At 36.8% G+C, this 20,935-nt stretch overlaps 1 protein-coding gene across 1 annotated transcript in view; it reads right to left on the minus strand.

Moving 5' to 3' along the window:
* The window catches only part of LOC136848783 (cell adhesion molecule Dscam2-like), a 351,367-nt gene that overhangs the window by 16,068 nt on the left and 314,364 nt on the right, over positions 1–20,935 (minus strand). Inside the window, 13 exon segments of the mRNA XM_067121377.1 lie at positions 45–184; positions 1,487–1,628; positions 2,113–2,397; positions 2,790–2,945; positions 3,548–3,697; positions 4,934–5,115; positions 6,758–6,912; positions 8,071–8,216; positions 10,701–10,832; positions 12,258–12,397; positions 14,461–14,602; positions 15,104–15,286; positions 16,521–16,640. Coding sequence (XP_066977478.1) covers positions 45–184; positions 1,487–1,628; positions 2,113–2,397; positions 2,790–2,945; positions 3,548–3,697; positions 4,934–5,115; positions 6,758–6,912; positions 8,071–8,216; positions 10,701–10,832; positions 12,258–12,397; positions 14,461–14,602; positions 15,104–15,286; positions 16,521–16,640 — 2,073 coding nt within the window.

Genomic DNA, 20,935 nt, shown 5'->3' on the forward strand with positions numbered 1-20,935 from the left:
TTCAGACATTTTTAAACCTGCTCCATCCACACGAAGAGTCTTACCTTGCACATGTAGGCTGTAGGTAGCAGAGGTGTGGAGGTACAGATGTTTCCTGACGGCGCTGATGGAACAAGTGTAGTTGCCTCGGTCACCTCTTTGGACACCTCTGATCACCAGAGCTCCATTGTCTTCGTGTCTAAATCTGGAGTGAAAGAGAGAGAGAGAAAAGAGGAGTAAGGATATTTTTGTTATAGACTATAAACATCTCTGTTCATTTACATGTACTGTACAAACAATCATGAATACATTCCGTTCTTGTAAGCATCTAATATTATAACGCCATATATATATATTTTTTCATGCTATCCACATACACATTCTCTGTCAGCCAAACTATATAGCGTTTTTTATTCTCTTTGTTCATTTGTCATATATATATATATATATATATATATATATATATATATATATATATATATATATATATATATCAATGTGTGTGTGTGCGCGCGCGTGTTATGACAGTTTTATTGTGAGAGACCATTGTTTCCAGTGAAGAATATTCATTTGCACACTTGAGAAAGAGAAACTGGGAAAAAAAATGTGGGAAGGTACTAAAATATGGGGTGAATTTGAGGAAGTGTTTTAAATAGCAAACAATTCTACATGAGGGAAGTATATGAAGAGATGGTGGTAAATGAGCAAATGGAACTTAGAATAAAACTAAAAATATGTAATGTGAGAATGCATTCCAGTGTCGATAGACTGAATATTTTGAAGAGCTGTTGAGTGTTCATGGTTCACTGTAAGTGGTATCCCTAACTTCGGGAAGAAAGAGAGGGGAGAAAGAATATATGAAGACGAGAAGACTGGTCATGAACGGAGTGTGTAGTAGGTACTGTGTGCTCTGGTAATTGCTTTAGAGAGTTGGTTCACTACATTGCAGTAGAGCTCAGGCTGCCATATTCATTTCCGCAGGTATTTGTAACATGGTCTAGCGTACCAAATTTCATCACCTCTTCATTCTCATAACTTTTGAAATATTGACTCTCTCCTCCTAATAAAATGTTTGTTTGACATCACCTAAAAATATAAATACAATTAAGCCGGTGGGCAAACTGGTTTAACTCCTTATTTTACAAAAAGGGAGCCAAAACAGAGTCTTGTCTGTTAGTCTCACAGGTGGAAAAAAAAAAGTGTACTGTGAACATTTCCTGACTTAAAACATAATCTTGTCTCTCGCTTAAGGTTACAGAGTGTTAGATACAGAATACAGGTGATCCTTAAGTAGCGGATATTTATGTTTATATTTATTTTTACTTTTATTTTTCTTTGTATTCTTTTTGGCTTTCGTGTCTGCAATTTCATTTTTTAGGGTTTTTTTATTTGTAACTGCTTACTCATACAGAGTGTAATTCATCTATAGGCCGACAAGCAGCGTTTTTAAAACAACAACATATATAAGAGATCGTCTTCAGACTGCCCATGGGAAAACCATACGTACCTGCCATTATTCTGGAGTTGTATGCCTCGCAGAGACCAAATGGGCGGCGATAGCGGATTTCCGACAGTCACACAGGCCAGTCGCACGTCTTCTCCTTGCCTGGCCACCACCAATCCACCGACTGAGCTTATTCCAGGTGAAACTGTCAAAAGCAAATATGTTTTACCCAACAAAGAAATTATTAAAATGATAAATTTCTTTCTTGTTATGGAATCTGAAGTTGTCTTTTTTTCTTTCACAATCATACATTTTTAGCTCACTGTTGAATAAAGCTGCGTAAATATGGTTAAAGTATTTACGGTATCGTACAGAAATTAATAAAACTCATCTTGATATGCTAAACAAATTTAAAGTTCATCATAAGTATATACTATTACTAGCAACAAGGAAGTTTTTTTCGGTAAATAATGTGTCCTAGAATAATAAATATTATTATTTTTACTTAGATAATTACAGGGTTAAAGTAGATTTTTACTGAGATGATTACAGGGTTAAAGTAGCAGAGAAATTTTGTTTCATTCACCATAATTTTAACTGGAAGCCACAAAAACTGCTATAAAAGTATTAAGGCACATCGTAGTGATTGGTGATAACGGTTAAGAGGTGAAGGAATTCTTTAAATTTACCTGTATCTTTAATAGTCAGTTTGACAGTAGTCGTGGGCGGTCCTTCTCCAACCCTCGTGCGGGCAGTCATCCAGAACTCGTGGATCCCTCTCGAGAGGTGGTTGATCGTGTGGGAGTTGTCATGCGCGTGCAGGGAAATTTCGGAGGTCGAGCGCGAGAGCGGTGGTCGGTGAAAGAGCGTGTAGCCTAAAAGCACTCCCGTTGACGGGTGAGGTGGAAGCCAAGAGAGCAGAGCCGAGGACAACCCTGACTGCAGAGCTCTTAGACCTTTAGGCGCACCTGCGACTGAAATGAATACCACGTTAGGATGCAGCAGCAGCAGTCATTCTAAATGCTTGTTTTTCGTCTAATGAATTCTGACTCCGGATACAGCAGAGGTACAGAACTCCAACTCCTACTCTCCCTGCCGCCCACACCCCTACCCCCCTTGCAGAATACAAGCCCTCGCTCTTCTTTCCTCCCCCACTTTTCTTTCTATGGAGTGGGGCCAACTTCTGCAACTTTCCCTCGCTCTAATTTTCCCCCCTCTTATGTATGAACAAATCCTTGGAGAGGGTTCTACGAGATTCTGGAAATGTGACACACCGGTCGCACCAAAATAATAATAATAATAATAATAACAATAATAATAATAATAATAATAATAATAATAATAATAATAATACTTTTGCACTTACTGTCCTCTTTGGTTGTGCAGGTGAGGTCTTGAGACGCTACTCCGGCCCCTGCTCTGGTAGTGGCGGCTACTGACACAGTATAATTCGTCCAAGGCCTTAAACCTCCTACGTTCTCCTCGCGCCCGTTGGTTACTCTCGTCAGTTCCTCGACCTTATCTGAAGGGTCAGAGTTGACTTAACAGCCACGATAAAGTCGGGGGAATCAACTGGTACAAGTCTGCGACTGTGAGGTAATTATAACCTGCTGATTAGTTACTTCATGACAAGAACGTATCTTTTAATCTCATTAAACGTAGGGTAATTTTAGATGTCTGGGAAGAAATATATGAAGTTCTGCGATGTTAAGTGAATATTTACTGTAAATATTCACGTTATACTGAACACACAGAAAATACTGCTAACCTCGCATTTTATAGAATGTTTGTCACCTTTTAATTGTAAAAAAATATATAGAACATGCACACATTCTTACACCTGTTAGAATGACACAAAACCATTTTAATATTTCCTGGGACGATACGAAAACACTTTCAATGCCTCATGATTTGTGACTAAGTTCTTGTTATGCATTAAGATGAAATACGTTTACTTTACGATACAGCAGAACATTCATGACAGGAAGCTTTGTTATGCCACAATCTCTTTAGACCACTGTTAATCTGACAAGTATTGACCAAGACTTAACCTTTGGCGAAAATAAGGATTGTATCTGCAGATGGAAAGAACACCATATTCAGGTAAATAATACGAATGGTTACCTGTCGTATCATCAAGGCGCGTGAGGGTCAGCCTATACCCTTGAAGCAATCCGTTGAGGGCGGAGGGAGGCGGAGGAGCCCATCGTACAATTAGAGAGGTTCCTCTTGCCCCGCCGCTGCATTCGACTCCTATAGGAGGCCCCGAGGGTACTGATAAAGAAACATGATACATCAGTACATTATGATATTGATCTGAACTTTTCATTTGACGTATTAGCAGTATTGACTTCTCATAAAACAAGATTCGTCTGAGTTATCGGTCTGTAAGTTTATAGTTCCTTTTTATTTTGTTTGTTTTTTTGTCCGTAGCAAAATGAACGCCATTTCCTATAATTACCTTGTGACTCAATCTTTACAATGAAATAATGTCATTTTTAATCATCACAGCCATCCGAACTCATCAAGATTACTATAATGCTTCGTTATTTCTTTGCTCTCGGTTGAATGGAATTCTTTGTTCTCTTCATAACAATCTCAGGAGACCCATCATAACTATTGAACGGGTCAATGAAATTCAGCTTTTTATCAGTGGATTTGATGAATCTCATCATAACACTATTCTGAAGTCATTCTAGAGACAGTTTTCATCACTAGGTGCACTCGCTTTCAATGCAATTTTTGGTATATTTATTGTTGTTTTTTGTTGTAATTAACTTGACTACTATTGGATGTTGGGGATTTCTTAAACGGATCGAGAGGACGAGAGTGGGCTGTAGAAAGGAAAGTGGGGGTGGGGGAAGATATTGTTTTTCTCTTTCTGTAACATTACTTGTGTGAGAGAGAGAGAGAGAGAGAGAGAGAGAGAGAGAGAGAGAGAGAGAGAGAGAGTGGGTGAGATTGAAATGAAGAGATAATAATTGCCCTTTCTGTGTGTGTGTGTGTGTGTGAGAGAGAGAGAGAGAGAGAGAGAGAGAGAGAGAGAGAGAGAGAGAGAGAGAGAGAGCGTTATATTATTTTTGAAATAAAATCAGTGTATTAGGTTTAAGAGACGTGATAGCTGGTCCGTTCACCAGTTTTTTAACAGATTTATCTCGACAAACTCCAGCCTATGGCAGAAACCAACTCTTTGCTGGTATTTTCATGCAGACAATGTCAATTATCAACTGCTGCATTACCGAAGCACATCCTTAAGTATATGTACAGTACATAGCTTCTTGAATCAAAGGCAAAATGTGATATAAGTATTCAACACAATTACGAGTGGAACAGAAATCAATTTCCTACTCAATCAATTTCTGACTCACATCGGGATCGAACCCAGGTCTTTCAATTGAAAGGCAAGGGCGCTGCTAACTGAACCACACACATACATCACATATTACAAAATGTGATCTACGTGGAAGACTTCGTGACTATGCAAAACTGCGGCTGCATGAAGCGACTTACCATCTTCCATGGTGCGAACGACCTCTGGTTGGGACAGAGGCCCTGGACCGTGGGTGTTATACGCCCTTATGACGACCGTGTACTGCGTCCATGGCGACAGTTCGGTTATCACCTCCTGTAGGCCTGAGGACCCAGCGCCCACGCCCACGACGGTGAAGTTGTAGGATTCCTCGCCGACCACACTTCAAGGCAATGGTATTAATCATGAGTGAACTTTGCTTAAAAGACCATTTCCTGATGAAATTGTGGGGGGATGTTGATTAATCTAATAGTTGGTGTAAAAGGAATATCTGTATTTAAATACCATGCGTTATATCAACATGAAGAGTATATACTGTATGTATGTATATATATATTTTTTTATTTATTTTTTTTAGGGATAATTCACAACTGTCTTATAAGGTAAGATTTTTAGTTTTACTTTCAGACATTTTGATGACGTACTTGTGCTAAAGGATTAATTTGTTGAGTTGAAAGTGTCTCATATTGAATTGAAATGATGGCTAATAATAGGCAATCAAATATGTAATAGGAATAATAGATAAGAAATGATCCGGCAAAAGGATGGTTAGAAGGGAGTTCATACGGACAACGCAGAGCACTTTAGCTGGCCGCCCACTTTAGCTGTCCCCCTGCAGAGTTCTTTAGCTGCCCCCCCCACTGCAGAGCACTTTAGCTGCCCCCACTGCAGAGTTCTTTAGCTGCCCCCTGCAGAGCCCCAGCTCCCCTGCAGAGCATTTAGCTGCCCCCTGCAGAGCACTTTAGCTGGCCCCTGCAGAGCACTTTAGCTCCCCCAGAGCACTTTAGTTGCCTCCACTGCAGAGCACTAGATCACCCCTGCAGAGCTGCTGGCCCCCTGCAGAGCACTTTAGCTGCCCCTGCAGAGCACTTTAGCTGCCCCCCATTGCAGAGCACTTTAGCTGCCTCCCCTGCAGAGCACTTTTAGCTCCCCTGTAGAGTACTTTAGCTCCCCTGCAGAGCACTTTAGCTGCCCCCCACTGCAGAGCACTTTAGCTGCCCCACTGCAGAGCACTTTTGCCCCCACAGAGCACTTTAGCTGCCCCCACTGCAGAGCACTTAGCTGCCCCTGCAGAGCCTTTAGCTGTCCCCTGCAGAGCACTTTAGCTGGCCCCACTGCAGAGCACTTTGGCTGCACCCCTGCCCTTTAGCTGCAGAGCACTTTAGCTGCCCCCACTGCAGAGCACTTTAGCTGCCCCTGCAGAGCACTTTGGCTGTCCCCTCTGCAGAGCACTTTAGTTGTCCCCCACTGCAGAGCACTTTAGCTCCCCGCAGAGCTGCCCCCTGCAGAGCACTTTAGCGGCCCCCACCCGACTTCAAGATCCAGGGAAGAAGTGGAGGGAAGAGACAGGAGATAGGAAAGTAAAGGAAGAACGGAGAGATATACCAGAGAAGGCTAAAGGAGAAAAATTTCTTAGGAGGCAAAAAATCACATAAACTCCTGCTTTGCAGAGGTTGGAACAAAACTAGGTTAACGTTAAGCAACCAAGAATAAATCGAGAGGCACGTCCAAGGTACAGCGAGATTACAGGTAATGTATGAAGCTGGAAAGTGCGAATAAACATAAGGTAAATGTTTGAAAATTGTTCCGACCTGCCTTAACTTTCTGCCAAAAATAGGAGATGAAACGGGCTGAAAATGATCTAAAACTTTATTGTAACTTGAGAACGCAAAAACATTTGTGAACTTGCAAATAACAGAAGAATCTTTTTGAGTGTGAGGATGGGTTTGAAAACAAGAGGTCTGGCTTAAATGTGGTGTTTTATACGAAAAGAAAGAGGAATGAATATCTGAGAAAAGACTTACTCGTGTCTTCTGACGCCCAGATTATACCCCAGTAAATCTCCATGATGAGTGTGAGGAGGCGGAGGTTCCCACAGGACCCGGATGCTGCTGGAGGAGACGGCGTCGGCTCTGACGGACATTGGGGCAGCTGACGGGGCTTCGCCCTCCGTACGAACCTTTCAAGAGACGTTCAGATTTGATAAGGATAATAAAAATGAAGAGAAAGCAGTATGCTTCTCTTTCCATGGGCATTTGAATTAGAGAGGGACGTAAAAATGCATATATGTGATGAAGCAGTATATTTTTTTTACAAGGACATAACATTTTAAATTAGATAGGTATGCTAAAAGCTATACTGGACAAGGATACACAGTATATACAAAGAAGAATATGTTTTTACAGGGGCATGTGGACTAGATGAGGATACGAAAAATATGTGCAATAGAGTTATTGGTGTTTTCAAACAGATATTTTTGAATTAGACACGAAAAGACAATAATGCAAGTAGGTGAAGCAGTGTACTTTGCAGTTACAATTGAATAAAACGAGAGTCCCCCCCCCCAAAAAAAAAAACTGTATGAAAGACCAGATAGTATTATTATTTCTTGTACAGACATATCTGAAACAGATAGATGAAAAATATATATGCGAGCAGTAAACAGTGTTAGTTATTTTTACGTTCCTTGCAGCTAAAAGCAATAACAATATGTATTTGTGAGCGCGATTTTATAACCCGATTATCTTACTAGCGTTTAGTCATTAACACAAGAATGCTCGAAGCTTCTCTGACTTGGGTTATTATGAGTTATTACCATAAATCTGTAAATGAAATCTTAACTCGATGGATTTGTTTGCTTTAAATGCAAGGGTGCTAGATATAGATGTCTCTATGACCTCAGCATAATAATAATAATAATAATAATAATAATAATAATAATAATAATAATAATAATAATAATAATATAAATATTTAGGTCCTTATTATTATTATTATTATTATTATTATTATTATTATTATTATTATTATTATTATTATTATTACTATAACCATGGATTTGAATTTTAATTTAGTTGTCATGCTGCTATTTAATTACACGAGCGCTAGGAGAACCTAGCCTAGGTCTTACGAGTAAATTATTATTATTATTATTATTATTATTATTATTATTATTATTATTATTAACTATAACCATGGATTTGAATTTTAACTTAGTTGTCATGCTAGTATTTAGTTACATGAGCACTAGGAGAACTTAGCCTTGGTCTTACGAGTAAATTATTATTATTATTATTATTATTATTATTATTATTATTATTATTATTATTATTATTACCTGCAACGGCTCAGAATGCGGAGAAGATCCCAGGTGATTAGCAGCGAGAAGCCTTACAAGGTACTGAGTGTCAGGCAGGAGTGGAGCGAGTCTCGCGCTGTGGTTATTGCCAGCGATCACCTCCTCCTCTCCTTCGCCCCAGGAACCTTGCGGGGGAGGAAGAAGCAACAGGGAATTTGAAATACAGATTTAAAAAAGGGGATTGGAAGAGAAATATTAGCAACAGTGACAATATAGATGCAAAAGGGGAATGGAAGAGAAATAATAATAACAGTAATGGTAATAGTAATAATATTGTAACAATGACAAATAAATAAATAAAAGATATATTATAATCTCAATGCACAAAACACGTTTCTTTCTTTCAGCTGATATTGCAGATAGTCTATGGACATAAATCCCCTCTTTTAACAATTATAACGATATTAGTAATTGCAATAATAAAGATTGTAACGATGACAAAAGTTGATAAAAAAACAAAGGTATATTTTTTATTATAATCTAAATGCATCAAACACATTTCTTTCTTTCATTTGGTAATACAGACAGTCTACGGACATAAATCCCTCGTTTAACAATCAAAATAGTAACAATAAAAGTAATAAAAAAAGATGGTAACGATGACAAAAATATAATAAATAAACAAGAGGTATATTATAATCTAAATGTATAAAACACACTTCTTTCTTTCATTTGGTAACGCAGATAGTCTACGGCCATAAATCAATGGTTTAACAGTCACGATCTTGAATAAGAAAAGGCAAGGCAGCATAATGTACTTGATATAAGTACGATACAGTCATATGATAATAATAATAATGGTGATGATGATAATGATGAAAGTTGCACTTTCATTACTCAGCAATGTTGGACGTTTGATAAAGAGGAACTCTCATACAGCGAGTGGGTGAAAACTCACTAGAAGCCAAAGAAAAGTTGAATAAGTGATAACAAATAAGGACGTGGAGGAAAAAAAAAAAACAACGGGAAAAAACTGGCAGTGAGGAAAGTTTCTAGGAAGAAGAAATGATCCGTGTCAGAGATTACTGGAGGAAAATGAAGCCTCACAGGAACAGAAACCAATAAAGGGATAATAAGGAACACTTCTTATGGCCACTCCTTCGTGTGATTTTCTGTTCCTGCGTTAACTTTATTTAGTCATCGTCCTTGTAACGTTTTCCGTCTGGCTGGAAACAGCACCATCTTCTCTTTTCCCATCAATCGATCATTTATTAGAGGTTTTAACTTACATTAAACTAAATGCCATACCAACGAATTTTACCGAGGTGAGAAATAATGATAGTTTACAATAACGACTAGGATCACTGGCGGATCCAGGTGGGCGGGGTGGGCACCTGGGCACGTGCCCCCCCAATGTGACAAAATAATAATATTGAAGATTTAGACAATAATAACGTAAAATGAGAAATATAAAAATGGGAATAATAATAATAATAATAATAATAATAATAATAATAATAATAATAATAATAATAATAATAATAATCTTCATGATAATAATAATGGATTCTGTATTTATGTATATGTGACATATTGACATATACATTTGTATACATGTATATATACGTATAAATACATACATACATATACATATGTATGTATGTATGTATGTATGTATGTATGTATGTATGTATGTATATGTATATATATATATATATATATATATATATATATATATATATATATATATATATATATAAATAATATGATAAATTGAAAATTGGCCCCCCCATGACATTTTTCTGGATCCGCTAGCGACTAAGATTACACTTCATTCTGGAAAGTGACAATGATAAATAAATACAACTAGAAAAGCTTTACATAATTCTGGAGTGAATGAGATGAAATATCGATTTATATCGAATTGCCGAGGCTAGTAAAATTTCAATATACCTGTACAGACAATTGTATACTAAAGCAGTAACCTAAGACAATCCATAGATGTTCTCTAAATATTTCTTTTATTATTATTATTATTATTATTATTATAATTATTATTATTATTATTATTATTATTATTATTATTATTATTATTATTATTATTATTATTATTAAGGAATTGCAGCTAAAAGTATGAACAACATTGACCAGGTCTGTTTTTTTTATATTTTCAGCATTCGGACATTCCTCCTTTGAACGAATAACTTTAGACAATGAATGATTGATTTATGTCATTTATGTCAAATTATATTATCGAAATAATTTTCAGTGACCTCATGTTTCAAAAAATTCTTTTTTATAACAAAACTACAACCTCATTGTCTTATTACACGTAATTAATTACAAGGACTTTAATATTTCACATGGTACCTCTTATCTCTTTTAAAAATATATTCTGTCAGCTGATTTTAAGATAAGTTTAAACGACGAACTTTATATGTGTTTGTTAGGTTAAATCTCAATGGGCCTTCGTTGACCTAAGCAAAGAATCATGCAGGTAGTAGGTAGTCAACTGTGGTAGACTGCAACGACTGTGTATAGGGATAGTAGCCCCCCAAAAATACTGGCCAAGAACAGGAAGGGTACCACCTTCTGGAGTCAAGCCTTCAAGGAGGAAAAATAAAAGCAAGATCTGTCAGGGGCGAAATAAAATCACCTGGTGTTCTTACCTGTGGTCTGCGTGTATTGTACAATGTACTTGTCAACCGAAGTGTGTGACGTAGCCGGTGGCAGCCAGGAAACAACGAGGTACCTTGATCCTCTTTCTGAGACCCTCAGGCCATGTGGAGAGCCAGGTACATCTGTCAAAATTGGGACAAAAATTACCGGATATGAAAAATAGCTGAAAAGGGACTCTTCAAAGTTATGCAGTAGGTGAAGAAATATGTAAAAGGAAAGCTCTATAATAAACATTATTTTTGCAGACAAAAATAAAGAGGCAAAGAAATGAATAAAAACAAGGTACTCTTATTCTGGGCCTGTTTCGAATCGAGAAAGCATTGTTTCTTTTATGGCTAATTTACATGACTTTGAAAAACTCACAACAGCTGTTCAGAGTTTGTGTCTAGAAATACTTGTTACTCAAAACCTTGTTAATGTGTTGCAATCGTTACAGTCTTTCTCACAGCTTCCAATTTCCAGTTCGGGAATTTTCTGACAAATGAAACATTGGTTTTCGCTTTCAGTGTAGACGAAACGAACAAAGCTATACGTTACTGAAATACTATACACGAAGAGCACAGCGTATCAGTAACGTATAGCTTTATGTTTGTTTTGTTTACACTGAAAGCAAAAACCGATGTTTCATTTGTCAGCAAATTCTGATCTGGAAATTGGAAGCTGTTTCAAGGTGCAAACGCTATGAGGGGGAACTATAACGATTACAACACATTAACAAGAATTTGAGTAACAAGTATTTCTAGACACAAACTCTGAACAGCAGTCGTGAGTTTTTCAGTCATGTGCTTACCTACTACAGTATAACTGACAAAATGTAAACATATTACAGACGTGGCACTGAAACTATATATATATATATGTATATATATACATATATATATATTATATAGTGTATACACACACATATATATGTGTGTATGTATATCCATGTATATATATATATATATATATATATATATATATATATATATATATATATAAAGACAGATAGACAGATATGCATACACATGTTTATATATATGTAATATATATATATAAATATAATATATATATATATATATATATATATATATATATATATATATATATATATATATATATATATATATATATATATATATATATATATGGTGTGTGGTGTGTGTGTGTGTGTGTGTATAGTGTGTGTGTGTATAGTGCATGTGTCTGCCTAGCTGCCTGTAAGTTTGTGTATTTAAATGCATATTGACACTATCCACTCTAACACAACGCATATGTAGCTTACGTGCTTGCACAGAATTCTCATAAAGAACCGCAGTATTGAATATCTTATGCCATTATAACTCTCAAGCCTATTTTGAAATGTCAACCTCCACGATGAAAAATAAAGTTAGTCTCATTAAACCTTCAAAGCCATTTCTATATTTCCCTCCTATATCTTTTTCCCCTCTGAGAAGGTTTTCCCTTAAACCTACTATCACCCCTTCATAAAAAAAGCTTTTCCCCTAAACTAAACCTACAATCTCCCATCTCCCCCCCAAAAATAGGGGCAAAAATCTTCCCCTGACCTTGTACGATGAGGGTGATTACGTAGGCATCCCTTCCATAGGCGTTGGAGGCTGTGCACGAGTACTCCCCAGCGTCCTCCATCTTGACCGAGGGGATCACCAGCTCCCCTCGCACTCCTCCGGGCACCTCGTGGACGACACTGTCAGGAAAGTAAATAGGAGGGTGAGGCGCACGACGAAACTGCACGGTGAAAGCAGAGGCACGATCTCAGGGGGATAATGGTGGACTTGCAAATTTGGAAATATTCAGAGCTGACCACTTCCCCCGGCACGACACAGGAAACAGGGAGAAAGGAGATCGTGGAATGAAACGCATGATGAAATTGCACGATGCACGATGAAATCACGGACACGACACTGGGGGATGAATACTAATACGGCAAAAATATGCAATATCAAAGGATGAGAGCCATCAACGTTTCAGAGTAAGGTAACAGCAAAACATACAAAATGATTAAATATTGATTCTCAGCGTGAGTAATCAGAATCAGCAACAATTTTTTTTTTCCGGTGTTGATTTCGTGCAAGCGGCGGAATTGTTATTAATGGACGGGATGTGTCGGTGATTGGATAAACTTGAAGTTAATTAATGACTAGACGTGGGGATAAAGTAGGGAATCTCATCAACAGGGTAGCGTTCCACCTCGTCGTTGTTATCAGAAATACTCTCTTTCTATCGCTCTTTGACAGGTTTTTCCCCTCTTACTTATAATGAAAAGCGGGTGAATACGTGAAAAACAAACGCAAAACTGATATTGAGAAACTGATGTGAGTTTATGTCATGTGAGCAATGACACTCTGTTCACGGTATATTCTAGAATCTAGAAGCTGATAAGTTGTAAAAAATTTATCATGGCCACAGATTTTCGAAATTCTACATAATTAATGATTGGCTATGCGTTAATATTAAATTTGCTGAATGAAGAACATAATTAGATCCATTATAAAAGAAATTAATATGAATTTGATTTATGTTGTAAAGGACAGAAGAGAGTGGAGATAATTCATTTCACATCTAACGCCGTGAAGTGTAAGGTTGACGCAACAACGGTTATGATGATGATGATGACGTGATGATGATGATGATGATGATGACAGTAATGTACTCCTGAATAAATCGTATTTCTTCATAAAAAACCTCAAATAAAATTTACTGAATTATAATGGGCCTTTTACTTATACAAATTAAACAATGGTTTTTAAGCTGAAACGGATTTGTCATTCGATTTTGACAGGGAGTTGTCTTGAAGTAGTAAAATAAAATAAAATAAAATATTGATAAAATAAAATAAAATAAAAAAAAAAAATAAAATAAAATAAACAGCAAGAAAAAAATAAAGAAAAAATTGTCAGCACATGGCAATGTATTTTTTTTATAGCATTCCCATAAAATCAAATTTTATCACGCGATTTTTCAGCAAAAGGCAACATTGCAATTTGCACGTTATATTGCACATTTCGAGTTTTAGGTGGAAAGCGAAAGGGGCGATGCGCCCAAGTGAGAAGTGTTTTGCATTCCGCCAAGCAATAAATGAAACATTTCTTCTGTAGGATTTACTCGCGAAACACGATGTACACATACAGTTAGGCATCTTTGCTTCTAAATGTGTGTTGCGACACAGAGAGATCGTATGGATGAAATAAATGGAAGGTGGTGTAGCGCAAGTCGATGCGTGTTTGTTATGACCAGTAGATTCCTTCCCACGCAAGTGCTCACATGGAAGGTGCGAAAAACGATGTTTTCCCACTGTAATTTAATGCAGTGACAACGTCCTGCTTCGATACTGTATGCTTTGAACCTCCCCTGCCTTTGATTGTCGCTGTTCTTGACTTTACTTGTCGTTACCGTTGCTAATAGCAATTATTTTTGAGATGCCGAATAGCAATTATTTTTGAGATGCCGAATAGCAATTATTTTTGAGATGCCGAATAGCAATTATTTTTGAGATGCCGAATAGCAATTATTTTTGAGATGCCGAACAAAGATAGAAAGCATTGTCTCAAATGGCAAGTCCAACAAGAAGTGCAACATCGTGTCCTTTTGCAGCCCAGGCCCGTAGAAAATATGAAAAGGGAAGACTTAGGAAAATGGGTAGCTGAGAACCACGAGAAAACCAACCGACCAGACTCTGAAAGTAACGAAAGTTTATAACCATGAAAAACAGAAGAAAAAGGAGAATTCCAAAACCCACTTCGCTCTCACCTGTTATCTAAGGAGTGAACATGCGACGCCTGCCAGATCAGCGTGATGGGAGGGTCGCCATGAGCATGGCAGAGCAGAGACGCCCTTGAGCCACGTCTTACCGACACCTTCTGCTGCAGACCTGGGTCGAAGCGTGGTGGAGCTGCGAGGGGAGAATTGCTTGTGTCAGGTTGTTAAAAGGTTTTTGTTATTTCAAATGTGTTCTGTGAGACTGAATGAGTCTACAGAAAGTGTACGTCATATGGTGGACAGTTTTCGATTTTTTAAACGTGGGATCAAATCTATGAGATGGAGTGAAGATTTAGAGGGTTTCTTTAAGATGGTTAAAAAGGTTCTCGCGTGTTTATTTATTTGATAGATATAAGAGGTAGAATCGAATTTCACAGAAACTGCACGTTAAGTGGCTGAAAGCTTCTCGAATCCTGGAAACACTAAAGAGGTACACTGGAATTTTATGCAGAGCTCATCAACTGATGATGGATATGAATAAAGATATGAAAATAATACCTTCAAACACTAGGAAGAAATGGAAATAGTTGCAAGGCAGCGAACTACACTAAAAAGAAGAAAGAAAATACCCCTACAATTTTTAAAAGAGCATAACTTCACAATTAATATTTTTCATGAGACATTTTTTACTCACCGTTCACTGTGAGTTTGATGAGAGCTGAAAGTCCACCTCCAACTCCATTGGAAGCCTCGCACAGGTACTGTCCCTCGTCCTCCGCCCTTGCCCCTATGATTAATAGGCTGCCGTTGCTGGCCACCCCCACGCCCACGCCCATACCGCTGCCTAGGATTGGGGTGTACTGCCCAGGTTGATTTTCTGATGAAAAATGGAAACACTTTTATTAATAACAAACCTGGATCCAATGATGCTGGGAGGGTAGAAATGTAAGGTTCCAGCTATGGTTCACCTGAAATTGAAAGAAAACATAAATTTTCATAAGAATGGCAACAATCTAGAATTGGAGGCATTTGTTTTGGCCCACCCTGTGTTACTTGAAGGTACTGTAAAAGACGCAAGAGTAGTTTAGTAAAATGGATATCAAAAAGTAAGTTTTCCTTTGAAGAAAGTAATTGATTGATTGATTGAGTTATAGATTTTAGGCATACATGCTAAGCACTGGGACCTATGAGGCCATTCAGCGCTGAAACGGAAATTGACAGTAAAAGGTTTGAAAGGTGTAACAGGAGGAAAACCTCGCAGTTGCACTATGAATCAATTGTTGGGAGAGGGTGGACAGTAAGATGGAAGAAGGAGAATATGAACGGAGGTACAGTAAAAGGAATGAACGGGGTTGCAGCTAGGGGCCGAAGGGGCGCTGCAAAGACCCTTAAGTAATGTCTACATTGCAGCGCATGAGGTGCACTGACGTCACTACCCCTACGGGGTTGAAGAGAGCTAGCTGTGGGTTGTAATAGCCATTAAGACGACTCCGCCAAGGGGAAAAAAAAGGATTATCAGTAAATTCTATAGGATATCCATTTAGTGTTAGTTCCCACTTCATCGTTGAAAGATCTCAGGAATTTTATAAATAAACTCCCTTACACCATTTAAGTGCTGGCAAGAGATCTTATTTGAGAACTGGTACTGTTGACATTTTGTACAGTGGTGATCATAGACTTCATTTAATTTTTGCAGTCTTGTAAATATTATAAACTGAAGCCCTCGTTAGCTGGTCTTAATCATCTCGCGTAAAGTTCACCATGGAAACAAGGATTTCCTCATTTTTTATGCAATGACCTTGAAAGGAGATGGTTGTAAATATTTAAGAGGTAGAGTAATTATACGTAATTCGTGTGTGTTGTTAATATTTACAAAAACCGCAATAATCTCATAATCATTGGCAAGCTCGTTGACCTTATCGAACAATATTTCTAATTAAGATTTAGTAGTGCTAGAGGTCATTATTGTATACAAGTCATATAAAGTATGCATTGATGTTAGAGGACATCATTAAATAATAGCTGTGTAAAAAGAACTATAATGGCGCCGGAGATCATTATGAAGCATTAATTATAAAACAAAATTCGGGGATTACATTATTCCCACTTACCTCTGGTTCTCCTCCAGGACACCTTAGGGGTGGGGAATCCTTGGGCATGGCAGGGTATGTGGACGGTGCCCCCCAACGTGATGGAGGTGTCCCTCGGAGCTTCCAGCCACGAAGGCGGCACTGTCGAAGCAGAGAGACTCGTCAGTTCGATCCAGGTTTTTCGCCTCGCCGCGAAATTTAAAATAAAATCGTATTTTGTAGTTGATGATATTCTAAAAATAATTAAGTTAAGTCTTGTAATTAAGGTGCAATCTGAGTTCACTGTGAACAGTTATAAGAATTAGAAGCAGTAATCAGTTAGTTATTTATAAAGGTAAGCTTCTTATATAATGTATGTTGCTTTTCCTCTTTCAATAATCTCCACTAACGTCCCTTCATATATGTCAACTTTCGTAGAAACATATTTCAGGCTTCCTGGGACATTTTCTCTCTCTTTTTCTTAGTTTCAAAATAAAGACTTCAACTTTTTTTTTAAAGCTAATAATAAGCTCTGCTTGTGCAAAATGTACATGAAGTTCGGAGGCACTTTGGAAATACAAAGTTACGTTTTTTGAACTCTGAGAAACTCAAGATGTGGTCAGGTCGAAAACAAACAACATTAAGTCGAGAAATTTGACAAATGGCGGGATGAGAACATACCCCAGTTCACCTTTTCTAATAATTTCCAAATGATAATAATGAAGAAGATCGAATCATTTCTGAGTGACATGTTAATTCAACGAAAATTTTTTTCTCAGATTCGTATTCCTGACACAGCTTCTTTTTTTTTTTATATATAGAAATGTCCTTATATTTATAAATAAACAGATCTCGTCACATTCGAATGTGTACCATGCAAAAGTGAAATGCAAAAGAGACTGATGACGATAAAATAGTAGAATATATAATAAGTTTTCCATTAAAGGATTTGTTTCCTCCCAGCAGGTCTAGACATGTTCTATCGATGCAAAAGTCTACGCAAGCTCTTAATGCCACGGCTTTGCTATGTGCAGGCATAGAATAATAATAATAATAATAATAATAATAATAATAATAATAATAATAATAATAATAATGTATGAAAGAGAAGCTTCACATTACAATATGGAACTATAAAAAGGCCTGGTGCAGTGAAAATGTATATAATTGAAACTGGTTTGTTTTCTGAATTGTGTAATGTGTGCATGTTTTTGTCTATCTCATTTTGCAAATTAGATTTCCACCTCACAGAAACATTTATAGAACAGAGCGAAGAGTTCCAGAACCTTCATGGAAAGAGCGGATCGACATTTGAAGACTTTAGCGTTTGGGAAAAAGTCGATTGATAATCTTTTTTTTTTTTTTTTTTTTTTTTGCATCCACACCACGTAAAGCGCGTCGTAAGCTGCGCGTAAAGCTGGACTTAAAAGATTTAAAAATCATAAAGTTAGTATTTCGTTTTCACAGTTTTTTTTTAAATACATGATGTGTGAAGTAAAACAATGCTCGTACGTTTTACGCGAGAGACATTACATTAATGGGGGTCCAAGCTTTGTCGTTTTTTTTGAAGTACTCATCTGTTGTGTAGTAAAGGGTAACCTGCCCTTTTCACTACGTATTCTTTTTTCGGAATTTTATTTCAAAAAATGCCAGTGCGGATGCTCAGTCCTTGTTGAAATGCTAATTGAAATCTTAAGTTTATAAATGGGCAGCATGAGGAGACACTTATCGTGGCCAGAAATCATGGAAGTGGTGGTTGTTCTTAGTGCAAAATACTGAACAAAAATAACGTTGTCATTTCAGTTAATAGAAGAACGCAACCACATCCGTTTTCTATCTAGTTACTGTCGTTGAAGTCTAGGAAAATCTATATTTGTACCGGATGCCACTTATGAGTTCCCCTGTCATTCGTTAGATTCTGGAAGCATCTGAAGCTTCAACTTATACTCGGGGAAGGAAAATCAGGAAAGGTAATGGAAAGAAAATAAGGTAAAGGGGCTTAGCCTCGTAGAGACAGAAGCTGGAAGAAAATTCCGAAGCAAACGAAGGAAACAGTCATTTATTCATTTCATTAGTCGATTAGTTATGGGACGCTAGCACTATCCACCATAGTTAATCACTTACGTGAACAGCATACGGAGTTTCTGTTATGACACTTTCAGTACGAGGTGTTTTTCCACTGTTATCTGTTGTATATCCTGTTTATGTATAAACCTTGGATACTGCTTTTGCATTATATATATATATATATATATATATATATATATATATATATATATATATATATATATATATACATATATATATATATATATATATATATATATATATCATATAACATATAGGTTTGTATATATCAATATTCATATATATATATATATATATATATATATATATATATATATATACATATATATATATATATATGTATAAGTATTGTATGTATATGTGTGTGTGTGTATGGGTGTCTGTGTGTGTGTGTGTATGTGTACTCGCCCTAAAACACAAGGTACAATCAACAGAGCGTAGTAATTTCTTTGATTTCCTTTTAATTTTGTCGTATGCAGTACAGCGTACGTCATTTAACACTACGGTTTATTGAGAAAAAAAATCTGTAATCACGCATCGCATAGCAGTTATAACAACCGCATTACAAGAGAGAGAGAGAGAGAGAGAGAGAGAGAGAGAGAGAGAGAGAGATTTTTAATGATAACGGCAAATGGTTACCAGTAATATTTGTTTCGATTCATTAATCCACGAAAATCAGCGCCAGCAATTGTGTCTGCTCTTATGGTTAATGCATTTATACTCTGAAAGCCCATATATATATATATATATATATATATATATATATATATATATATATATATATATATATATATATATATATATATATATATATATATATATATATATATATATATATATATATATATATATATATATATATATATATATATATATATATATATTCATATATACAGTATATATATACATATATGTATATACATGCATATATGCACACACACGCACACACATTTATATACAGTATATATATATATATATGTATGTATATATATATATATATATATATATATATATATATATATATATATATATATATATATATATATATATATATATATATAGAGAGAGAGAGAGAGAGAGAGAGAGAGAGAGAGAGAGAGAGAGAGCTGAAATGTAAATGTCTTCCACTTATTTTTCTTTAATGATTTCATTTTCTTTGCTCAAAGCCATCTAAATTCTCTGCCTCCGCAGGAAAACATTGGGGTATGGAGGCTACACACATCATCACCGACTGTGTGCCTTCATTGCATGGCAGGTGAGTCCTTTCAAACGTCAGGATCTGCAAGCAAACTTCTAACTGGAAAATAAAAGATGGGTACTCTCAAGGTTCAAGGTTGACCCAGAACAGAAGCAGAGCAGAGTCGAAGCTTCCAGGACACTTTTGATTTTATCAGACCTATCCAGACAATATCTGTTCGAGATTAGTAACCCTCCTTTGTCAACCCTCTTGCTAAATATATGTGTACATAAATAAGGCATTGGTCTTCTTCTTTTTGTAGGCTCAGCACTCTGTATACGAATCAAATATTCAAAACAAAGAATGGAAACACTATGTTTTGGTACTCTACCACCCGAACAATTCCAACAAGTGTGTTCCCAGCAAAGTGATGGCCTATTTGATATGGGATTCTGGCTGCCTTATTATGCTGGACTACTTGGGAATGTGTTGCAGCATTGTAAAATGCAAAAGAAGATTAATTGCAAAGGAAAGGTGTAAGAAGTTGAACTCCAGCTCAATAGCCTGTCCACACATCGCAGGCGGCAGTGGCACAGGTGGTCAACTATTGCTTTGATTGTGGCACAGGTGGTCAACTATTGCTTTGATTGTTGCCTCGTGACAATTGCCCACCCGACCTGGTTCTGTCTGAGCTAACTGCTTCCCAAGTCAAATCTTGAGTGCGTGGTCACCATTCTAGCGTCAATAATGAGGTCATTATGCTGTGGAAGAGTATCTGGAAATCCAGAATGCAACTTTTGGGGTGAGACAACTTTTTATTTTGAAAATATATAATTTTGATTGGCGAAGACATTCTAGATGTTCTTCGTGATTAAGGTGATTGAGATGAGGCTTTGAAATTTGTTTAATCTATTGCTTTACATTTTTTTGATCTCTGCAAGACGACAAATCTAGATTTTCTTATCTGAAGATGTTTGTAATTTATTGTCGACCGGCCTGGATGTTGGTTAAACTTGAGTGACCTAAGGTTACATGAAAACCCCTCTATCCTCCCCTTCCAAGAGTGCTGAATACTATCTAGGTAGAACGGGAGGTGTTCCTTTAAAAGGTATCTATGATGCACAGTGCTAGAGGGTATTTTTTACTCACACTTCCCCTACGCGTGTGCACATGTGATGTGTTTATGAACAAT

Source organism: Macrobrachium rosenbergii, chromosome 19 (assembly GCF_040412425.1).
Source record: "Macrobrachium rosenbergii isolate ZJJX-2024 chromosome 19, ASM4041242v1, whole genome shotgun sequence".
Lineage (NCBI taxonomy): Eukaryota > Metazoa > Arthropoda > Malacostraca > Decapoda > Palaemonidae > Macrobrachium > Macrobrachium rosenbergii.